Source organism: Pteropus vampyrus, unplaced genomic scaffold (assembly GCF_000151845.1).
Source record: "Pteropus vampyrus isolate Shadow unplaced genomic scaffold, Pvam_2.0 Scaffold232, whole genome shotgun sequence".
NCBI classification, from domain to species: Eukaryota; Metazoa; Chordata; class Mammalia; order Chiroptera; family Pteropodidae; genus Pteropus; species Pteropus vampyrus.
In genome coordinates, this window is record NW_011889013.1 from 1,656,092 (window position 1) to 1,666,884 (window position 10,793).

General features: G+C 44.5%; 1 protein-coding gene across 5 annotated transcripts in view; it reads left to right on the plus strand.

The window, feature by feature from the left end:
* The window catches only part of ASAP1 (ArfGAP with SH3 domain, ankyrin repeat and PH domain 1), a 300,508-nt gene that overhangs the window by 185,529 nt on the left and 104,186 nt on the right, over positions 1-10,793 (plus strand). For all 5 annotated transcript variants that reach the window (XM_023519706.1, XM_023519704.1, XM_023519707.1 and 2 more), the window contains exon 3: positions 1,912-2,057. In XM_023519706.1, coding sequence (XP_023375474.1) covers positions 1,912-2,057 — 146 coding nt within the window. The remainder of the gene's footprint in view (positions 1-1,911; positions 2,058-10,793) is intronic.

The following is a 10,793-nucleotide window of genomic DNA, read 5'->3' on the forward strand; positions in this document are numbered from 1 at the left end:
GGGGGAGGGGGAGAGTCACACACAGGCGTCTGAAACGCTTCTGCGTGAGCGGTGCCCATCAGCTCCACTCCCATTTCTTTGGTCAGTGCAGGTCACATCCCATGCCTTATTCCTTCAAGGGCGTGGGGACGTGCAGTGCTTTCTATCATCCTGTAAGGACTGGGAATCTAGATATTTGTGATGAGTGACTATCTGCCATAAGAGGCACGAGATCTGATGCCCAGTTTTGTAGGATCACATTGGGTGCTGTGTGGAGAACAGGCTGTAGGAGAGCAAGAGCCGCAATAAGAGACTCTTGCAGGAAGCTTTGGCAGTGATCAAGGCAAGAGATGATATTGGATAAGATTGATAGACATGGAGATGGTGAGGCATTGTCAGATTTTGGATGTATTTGAAAGGTAGAGGCAACAGCATTTGCCAGTGGATTGCATCTGGGGCGTGAGAAAGAAAAATCAAGCATGCCTTAATGGGCTTCAGCCCGAACAACTACAAGAACGTGTGTACCATTAACTGAGACACAGGGGACCGCAGAGGACTGAACTGGGCGAGAGCATCAAGGGTTTGTGTTTGGCATGTTAAGATAGAACATAATTATTGGGCATCCTCGTGGAAGTATTGAGTAGGTAGTTGACATTTAAGTCTGTATTTCAGGGGCGAGTTTGGGTCTGAGCTGGGCACATCAGTTTGGGAGTCATCGGCTGGTAGAAGTTATTTAAAGCCGTAAGATTTGGGGAGGTCTCAAGAGAAGACGCATTGATAGAGAAGAATAAAGGCCCAAAGATGAGGCGAGGGCCCGGCCACACGATGAGGTCAGGGAGACGAAGACCCAGCAGAGACAGAGGAGAGAGGGTCTGCCGTGTGGTGGGGAGGACCGCGAGGCGAGTGTGATTTCTGGAAGCCAAGTGGACAGCGTTTCCACTGTCTCGTGGACACACACACAACAGTGTGGTGGTTTTCAGAGGGGAGGGGGGCGCGGAGGGGGCTGAGGAGGGTGAAGCCAGTCAAATACATGGTGACGAGGGGAGATTAGATTACGGGTGATGAACACGCAGTGAAGCACTCAGACGATGTATTATAGAATTGTGCACCTGAAACATCATGTGATTGACCAATGTCACCCCAACAAATTTAAGTTTTTTAAAAAGAAAATGTTTCAAAGAGGTGGGAGTTGTTATTTATGAAGCATTTACATATGGAGAAACTTTTGTATCCTTTATATCAACCCATCAGCACCACAATCTTGTAAGGTAGATAGATACTGGTCTCATTTCATAGGTCAGAAAACCAAAGCTCAGAGAGTGAGGAAATTTGTTCGTAGATATTTAATTACTACCTCTTATGTGGCAGCTAGGGTAGTAGCCATGGCAGATAAAAGGCTAAGGTAGTGAGCTCACAGGTGGCGAAGCCAAATGTGAAACCTAGATACACACTTGGCACCGAGAGATGGTACGCGAGGCAGCATTGTTACAGTTGCTGCTCCTCAGACTCCGGGCTTAGAAAATATTGAAGCTACGATTGGTTGCAGAGAAAGAAACATGTTAGAACACATGGACTTCTCTTTTGCATCTCAAGGTCAATTTTCTTAGGAGAATTTTCTCCTCGTTTTCTGATCATCATCGTTTCCCAGTGGCTTGAAAATGTGATAATTTTACCCCTCAACCTATGAAGAGTTTCTGGATTAACTGAGATATAGGTGAGCTACGTGCTCTGATGGAGAAAGGGAGCCTCATTTAATAAAGAGTGAGTGAGAACAGTCAGTGCCCTGCTAACCACCTTCTGGACATGTTCAAGAAATAATTGATGCCGTGTCTCTTCGCTTACCTTTTGAGAGTTTCTAGTGATCAATTGATGTTCAAAATAACTCGTCGTCATGGCAAGTAATAGCTCACACTCTTCTCTCTTCTTTTTTAGATCACGTACAAAATGAAGAAAACTATGCACAAGTTCTTGATAAGTTTGGGAGTAATTTTTTAAGTCGAGACAACCCAGATCTTGGCACTGCTTTTGTCAAGTTTTCAACTCTTACAAAGGAGCTGTCCACACTGCTGAAAAATCTGGTAAGCCGTTTCGAAAGTGACGTTTTAAAAAATTACAGCCAAAAAGTTTGGTTTTTTTTTAAGGTCCAAAACAAACTTTATTTAAATAGGAATAATAAGATATAACTCAAATACTGAATAATTGCTTTGAGTTGACTAGAAGTCATGGAATCACAGTCAGAAAAGATTCCATGGTGAAATTTCTAGAATGTGTACCTCTGGCCCAGCTGACAGCAGGGTAGATGTAGTAAATCTGAAAGAGGCAGGTCAACCTGAGCGCTTTTCCACATTCTGCCGTGGTTTTGTTTTTATTTTAGATAGCTTTTAGCAACTTTTGCCTTTCAGTTAATTGAAAGAGTGGTGATGATTTCTGTGTCAAACATACACGTTCCGCCTCACTCGTGTGAGGATGATTTTGATCTCTGAATTACGAATCATTAACCTCCCCCAGTGCCCCGCATCCTTTTAACCCCCTACCAAGAAAAAGATTTTGAGACTTAAAGAATCTGGTTTCAGAAGCAGATGACAAGAAGAATCCTTAAAATCCTAGTATACTGGAGGTGCTGACCTTAGGAGGCAGACACAGGGTTGGGGGTGGGGGACCTCTTTGCCAGGTGGTATTGTCCAGCCATCACCAAACTGTGCCCACCACCCTCCCCAACCCTCACAGTGTGTCCACGCTGAGGAAGGTCCCTTCTGTGCGTCACACTTCTCTGGGAGTCAATTTAATCAAACCTCTTTTCTCCTAAGTCCTGAGGGGCGAGGATGGGGGTGGGGGACAGGGAGGTTGAAGGCCTTTCGCCAGTGAAGAGCAGCTGTCCCCACACCCTCGCCCTCAGTCTCTCAGCTTGGCATCTTGGCCTCCTTTAGGGGTGCAGAACTCAGACTCCACGTGTCCTGACCCTGGGTCAGCTACTCAGATACCAGACGGGCTTCTGTGGCCTTACGTGAGAACCTTGTCACAGATCTATTTGATACAGATGGCCGGCTCACAGACGAATATGCCCTCTTAGAAAACTGGAAGCTAACGTTCCATAGTGTACTATATTAACCTGAATATTTGACCGATTAGAATATTCTTTCTCTCTTTCCTCTTTCATACCGGATGAGTATATGTGTGTACAGAGTCCTGCACTTTGGAGTTTCTTAGATAAAGCCATGATATTTTGTAAATCTTCAGATGGTTTAAATCTCTTCTATTCAGAAAGGGGCCCCCTCATTTCTCCTTTCTCCGGGTACTGCCTGCCTTTTTGCTGGCGGCGTTGCTGAAAGGGTCATGTGGTGGGAACAAAGGAAGTGAAACAAGACCGACAAGTCTCTTTGGTTATAAGTGATAAAAGGCTCGCTCTGGGAGGAAGCTCTGTTTTTCCCGAGGTAGGCGTTTTCACATGAATCTCTTGCTACCCTTTAGTTTCCTGGAGACCAAGTGTATTTGGCCTAAGTCGAGAGTCATCAGTTGTTAAGTTCCGGGCCCAGTCCGCTTCTGCATTTCCCTCCCTGGAGGTTCTTGTCCACTGTGTGTGTGTGTGTGCGCGCGCGTGTGTGTGTGTGTGTGTGTGCGCGCGCGTGCACGCGCGGTCCATCTGCACAAGCCAGCGGCCTCTAGAGCATCACTCATTGTCTGCGTTTGCTTATCTAATAATACATTTGCTGAGCGCCCTACAAAAAGGACTGGTATTTACTGAACACTTTCATCAACCTGGCAATGTGCTTAGTGTGTGGACTTCTTATTCAATAACTTTGTGTAACAATCCTAAAATAAGGAAGATCTACAAGAAATTGCAAGAAGACCCAGTTCATTTCATTAAAAATACAAAAACAAACATCTTTCCTTTGAAGAAGGAGCAGGTAGAGGACTCAGTTCGTGTTATAGTTGGTTACTAAGGGAACGCCATTTCGATGGCATAAAAAGTCAGTCCCAGGAGTTTAGAAGACCTGACGACAGTCGGCAAGTTTCCCCTTTATGTTTTCCCAGGAAAGGAAAGAGCAAACCAACCAACCAGGTCGATGGGCTGTGCCTTGGAGCAGAGGTTGTAGGGGAAGCCAAGCCTTCTGGGAGGAGGGTTTCTGGGTCAGCTTGCAGCACCTGCAGTCACAGGCTGAGGTGTTTTGGGGAGCACCTCCCCCCATTGAAGCTCTGGATCACGCCCCCCCAGAGGAACTGGTATTTCTCAGACGATTCTCCCAAATTTTATTCACTTAGGCTAGTGAGGACACTAAGTAGCAGTTGGATACAGCTGAAATTTAGATAATAAGATTGAAAAAAGGTACTTTCATATTTTTTAGACTTTCTAATTACATCCTCAGTTCAACCAGCAAAAACCAAATACCTATTGTGTTCCAGGGTCTATAGTAAATACTGAAAAATAACATTTCTAATTAAGATATAGCTTATAATGGGTACTTTAATAGTTTGTATTAAAACCTTACTTATTTTTATGGAGGAAAATAAAAGGTCCGGGCTCGCTTTCTGTTTCGACTCACTCGAAATAGGGAGAAGCGTGGATGATTTGTTTTACCTGTAAGCAGTCGGTTTTGCAAGTGTTGTGTGTGTTTAGGAGTTTCTGAAGGGTTGGTCCTGAGAAATACCGACCACTAAGTGATGGTGACTATCAGTCACAGTTCAGATGTTTGTCTGAACTTTCAGTGATTGTGGAAGAGATGATGACCAAGTGAGATGTTTGTGAAAACCCCGAAGATCTGCACAGATGTTGGCGTTAACAGCATGGAGGGCTGAGGCTGGTTTTTATTAACCAGCTTCTGCTATTAAACTGACAACACCCGAGGACCCCAGAGAGGATTTTGGTCGTAGCCGATGACTCTGAGTTCGTACCAGAGTCGAGACACCAAGTCAGGTTGTAAAGTACCTCGCTTTTCTTACTGCCCCTCACCTCTGCGTCCTAGAGAGTGGTTTTTGTAGAAAGTTGTTTTACCTTGTAAATTTCTACCTCATCATAGAAGATGAGAGAGGCTGAAATGTAGGAGGTGAGTGCAACATGGAGAGTCCCAGCAGCTGGCGCCTTACTCGCTTTGTAGCCTGAGGCAAATCACGTAGCTTCTCTAATGCTAGGTTTTCTTATCTGTAAACCAGAAATCATAGTCTCTTCTTGGTAGTGGTGGGACTTCACTGGGGTCATGGATGTAAATCAGTAAGCACAGTACCTGACATGTGGAATTTGCTTCACAAAGACAAGCTTTTATCACCATTTACGTCTTCTCATTCGATCTTTATGGCAACTCCCAGTGCATGGCAGGTATAGGAAGCCATATCAGATTAGTGCACCAAATCTCCAAAAGTTAACATGCCTGGGAAGTAGTGGGCTTGGGGCTTGAGCCCATCTGCCCTGCAGATCAGTTCGTGTACTGTTTCAGCGGTGCTGCCCCCCCACCCCCCAAAATTACAGAGTTATGACATCACCTTCGCAGACTGCGTGGATGCCAGCGGCCCGCCCGACGTGACGTCTGCAACCCGTACCAGTACTCACCAGCCTCCTGTTAGCGTTTAGCTTGCAAAGTCCTTTCTTATCTACTTTCCCCTCCATTTCCCTCGTCAGTGAGTTAACAGCACACTGGAAAAGAGGGACAGAGTATTAGCCAGTAGTTTTCAAACTTTCTGGGCTTGGGACCCCAATCTTGAAAATGATTGAGGACACTAGAGTTTTTGTTTATGTGGACTATTTCTATACATACTGACTATATTAGAATTTAAAACTGAGAAAAATTTAAATCTCTTAATTTATTTTATTGCAGTATGTCATTTTGAACTTTTGACACCTCAAAGTGAAAAGTCTCATAAGAGTGATTTTTAACAAGATAACCTTGTCGTTTGTGTATTTTTCTGACAAAAGTTTAAGTCATCCAAAGTTATAGAGATGGGGAACAGGTCAGTGGTTACCGGGGGCTAGAGAAGGGGCAGGCGTGTGACTATAAAGGAGTGGCCCCAGGGAGTTCCTCTGTGTTGTTGGATAATTCTCTATCTTGACGGTGGCGGTGGCTGTACTGATCTATACATGGGGTAAAATGTCATGGAACTATACACAAAGACATACCAAAAACAAGTGCATGCAAAAATCGGTGACATTTAAGTAAGGTCTGTAGCCTAGTTAACCATCTTGTACCAATGTTGATTTCTGGGTTTTGATGATGTATGGTGGGTGGGTGGGTGGGTGGATGGATGGATGGATGGATGGATAGATGGACAGACAGACAAATGGATGAACGGATGGCACACATAAGCTATTTCTTTTGGGAGAAGCTGGTTGACGGGTACAAGGGACCTCTCTGTACTATTTATGCAACTATTTATGAGTCCATAATTGTTTTCAAAATAAAAAAGGTTAAACAAACATACAAATCATCAAAGTAGGAAGAGAGAGAAATCTTTAATCATCTAGTTATTATATAAAAATTTAAGTATAGAGCAGATGTGCAAACCCTCACGTCCTTGCTTTGTCTCCAGACCGCTGATCTGTATAATCCCTCGTCCTTTTCACTTTTACCAGTTTCCTAAGTCAGTCTTTCTCTGTCTTGTGAAATTCTTCCTCTAGTCGAAGTCCCTTATGTGGTCGCGATTCCCCAAAGGTGAAGCGATTAGCTGCTTCCTCCCAGAAGCGGACCTGTTCATCTTGTTCAGAGTGTGTCTGGGGAATGCTGCCTCGTAGTGGTGAGAAAGAAGCCTGGGCAATGTGGACATAACCTATGTCACTAATGTTATTTATAATGTGTTTGTGGCGAGGTTTTAAGTGCATGGGCTTTTATGTGAAGTATCATAGGTTTGGTTCACAGCATATGCTTAGTAGACTGTAGCATTTTAAAAAATTATTAGAAATATTTCTTTAGTTGATTTACCAATCGCAACTCATCCTTCCTCCAGTTAAAGATGCCGTCCTAATCAAAGCCGTCTCCTGACGTAGCAAATCACTTGTCATCCCTGGGGCAGAAGCTCTTTATCCCTTTATCCCTCTGTTCCTTCTACTTTGAAAGCCCTTTCGTAGTTAATATGTTCATGATGAAGCCTTCCTTTACAATGTAGCTTCTTTGTTTAAAATAAAAAGGAAAAGAAAGTAGGAGTCTTAGCTGTTTCTGTGTTTTTTGTTATTCATTTGATTAAACAGACAATACAAAAATTATGTTGAATCTTTTTTTTTTTTAACCATTTCAAGGAAAGCAGTGATGTCATTGCTAAACAGTGCTGCTCTATTCTCAGAGTCAGGCCATCTTGGCCCGTGAGCCCGGCGAAGACGTTCAGGAGTCAACCTGGAATTGCCTGCATTCAGTTACCAAACCACAAAATGGGACCAGAAAGAAGTCACTGGTGGACTGAAATAGCTTCTCAGTGGGCAGAGGAAAACCATTTAAATGGTACCCCAAGAGCGCCAGTGTAGCAATAGCTTTAGAAAACAAATGTAAAACCTTGTTTAAAATAGCAGGAGGTGCCCAGAAGGGTTGCAGTCCAGCCAGGAGGACCCTCGGCGCCTCTGGCTCCTTCTCTGGCCTGAGCGTTTGGACAATTCTGTGGCTTTCATCAGAGCCTGAGCCTCCTTCAGTGGTTAAAGGGCAGTTATTGCTTCAGAGCTGCTGAGGCACAGCGAAGACTTGTTCAGCTGCCTCGCATTTCCTGTTTGCAGACTCCGACTGCAAGGTAGTGTGGTCTGAATTAGGGGGTTTTGTATTTTTTTTTTCTTCTTCTTCTTCCCCCTCAAATGGGAATAGCTAAAAATGTACAGGTTAGATCTAGATTTTTAGCAGATTATTTCTCAAGTTCTCCTTTGAAATACTGAAAGATCTAGAGATCATGGGTACATACAACAGTAAATTGGAAGCCCCCTGGTACCCCAGATGGTATCGTACATTTAAAAACAACCTCATTGTTTTTGCAAAGTGGGAACCCATCATTGGAAGTTCTCAGCATTTGATCTGCCAGACATCCCTCATACCCTGACGTGCCTCACTGACAGGTCATAATGTGGGCGTTTCACGAAATGAGACCCATTCATGTGGGTAAGAGGGAAAAGTTTTTCTTTTAACCTTCTATTTTAAAAGTTATACATGTTCAGTACAAAAATTTTAGAATTATGGAAAAAATAAGAAAATGAAGGTCATTAATAATTCTAACTGTTAATACTAATATTATAGTGTGTCATGTGAAATGGTTTTATAGATTTATACACAGAGATATTGTGCACATACATATCATCCAAGTCCAGAATCTCTTATCCCAAACTTTTGGGGTTAAGGTGTGTTTCAAAATTCAGAATTTTACAGATCTCAGAAGATAGAGTGTATACACCATGCACTAGGTAACACCCTCAGTGAATTCTCAGGCAGGTCCTCATAATTAAACACAGTTCCATCTCAGCAGTGAAATATGCGAATATTGACATGAAGTGGGATAAAGACTCTGGAGAGTTCATGTCAGAGCTTTCCCACCAAATGAATTCAGGTCAGGTCAGGTTTTGCTGCTAAATAGGTTTGCTTGTTTGTTTGTTTTTAAACAAACTGTCTTGTATTAAACATATATCTATAGCCTCATTTTACTCTTCAAATCAGTCCTACCGGGTAGTAGCCGTAACTATTTAACAGCTGAGAAAACTGAGTCCGCTTGCTGAGTAGCTGTCAGAGCCAGCGTTCATGGCCAGGTGGTCACGGCCAGGGTCTGTGCCCTCCAGCAGCACACGGACACCGATCCAGTGGTGTGGCCGTCCGTTTATGGACATGGCACAAAGTTTACTTTTCGTTCATTGAAGCGAAAGTATCGATGGAGAGAACAGCGAGTAAAGCAAGGGCACAGATGTTGCAAGGGCGAGGCAGACGCTGTTTTGAGGTAATGAACAGCCTTCTGTCTGCAGGATCTTGGTTCCAGAAGCCTCCAGAGCTCCTTCGCAGGCCCAAATCTGGAGGCACGTGTGAAAAGCAAACACAGATATTTTCCTTGGCTCAGAGAAATGCACCAGACTCAGCCTCACACTCCCTCTCGTCTTTGACCCCTTCCACTCTCCCTGGATTTCTCGTTTTGCATCTCAGGCACGGCCTCTTACCTGGATTCTGCCATTTCGCCCGCCTGCCTCAGACTAAATGTCTGTCTTCAGCTGATTTTGGATTCCTCTGCAGATTGTTGCCCCTGATCTGTTTGTACCTGCACTTACTCAGACCAGGCCACCGCCTCCGGAACCAGGCTCCTGGGCCAGGCCTGCAGCCCAGCTAGGGCGCCTTTCCTGGGGAGCGTGGCTGGGTTTCAGGCTCCCCTGGGTCAAGCCCGGTGGGTGCTTCAGCCGTGTCCACTCTGTGCAGCCATGTGCAGTGGCCGTGCCGGGCCCAGTGCGTCCGGCTCCCTCTTGCCTGGGAAGAAGAGTATCGGAGTGTGAGACGCCTCAAGACACTGATCTCATGCCTTGTTTTTGTCAAGAGTTCTGGACATTACACGTTACCCTTGGGGATTGACAGCACACATTCGTATGTCAAAGGCTCGAAGGCATCCTATGACAAAGAGAACTGTCCAATGCAAAGGCCTTTCCCAGCATAATTGACCACAAACCTTTTCGTTGTATAAGAAGCATTAACTTCCCATGGAACCACTTTGAGAAATGCTGGTTTAGATGTTTTGCTGGACAGGTGATCCACTTCATTTTATTGTGTTCCTTTGTTTTAATTATATTCCACTACATTTATAGAATTTATTTCTTATTTTCATTTCAATATGTAGATTCTGATTATTTAAACTGGTTGCTTCTTGACACTATACCATTTATTTTAGATTATACCTTTTGGTGCCTTTGGGACCTTTAAGTTTAAACATGAAGAAACAGCCTACTGATTCAGTCTTGAACGTGAAGCTTACTACATCTGCCACTAAGAATGAACGGGCCTTTTCACTGACCCTGCCCGGCCGTGTTAAGCAGCGGGAAGTGCGGAGAGCTGGCAGAAGCAGCACGCCTCGGCAGGCGGATAAAACCGAGTTCAGGTCCCCGCTGCGCCGTTTCCCAAGCTAGGTCGCCAGAGGCGGATGCCTGCAGCCCCTCACACGCCCCTTCACCAGAAAGCAGGGCCGCCAAAGACGGCCTCGCAGAAGGGAGACCCTCGAGCTGAGTCGTCAGTAACTGGTAGATATTTACAAAACTATCCTCTTAGGCTTCTAGAGGCTCTTTTCGTTGAATAGAAACATTAAACAGTTTTAAGCATTGGTTTATTCACTCGGTATTTAAAAAGTGAGGTGAACATCTATACTTCAGTATTTGAAAAGGAAGGAAAGACTTTCTAACTTGTGGCCTTGACTCAGCCAGCATTTACTGTGTCCACTCTGTCCTAGGTCTGTGCTAAGCTTGACTTTCGCATTCTGTTTAACAGATTGCCTATATAGAATATTTTCATAGTTCACACTAAAGCGCTACTTACTTTCATAAGGAAAGATGGACATGGGTATAGGACCAGATTCCTTTAACTGCCTGCTTTCTGTAGAGGAAACTTACTTGGTTTCCTGGCAGCAGTTGGCATCACAGGCGTAATATCAAAGCAGGTTCTTTTCTGCAAAGATGGCCTTGAAATATACCAACCGATGGTGCCCATCCCAGCTGCCACTTAGATCGGTTCTTTGAATTCTAAAATTCTCAGTGCGGATCAAGTGAAGTGACTGCCGAAACATGACGGTAGGGACCAAGCAGACAGAGAAGGGCGGGCAGGCAGACGGAGCAGCAGACGTCTGTTATTTTAGGGTTAAATGGAGACGAGAATGTCTACTGTAAGACATGGCTGTGCCCTCCC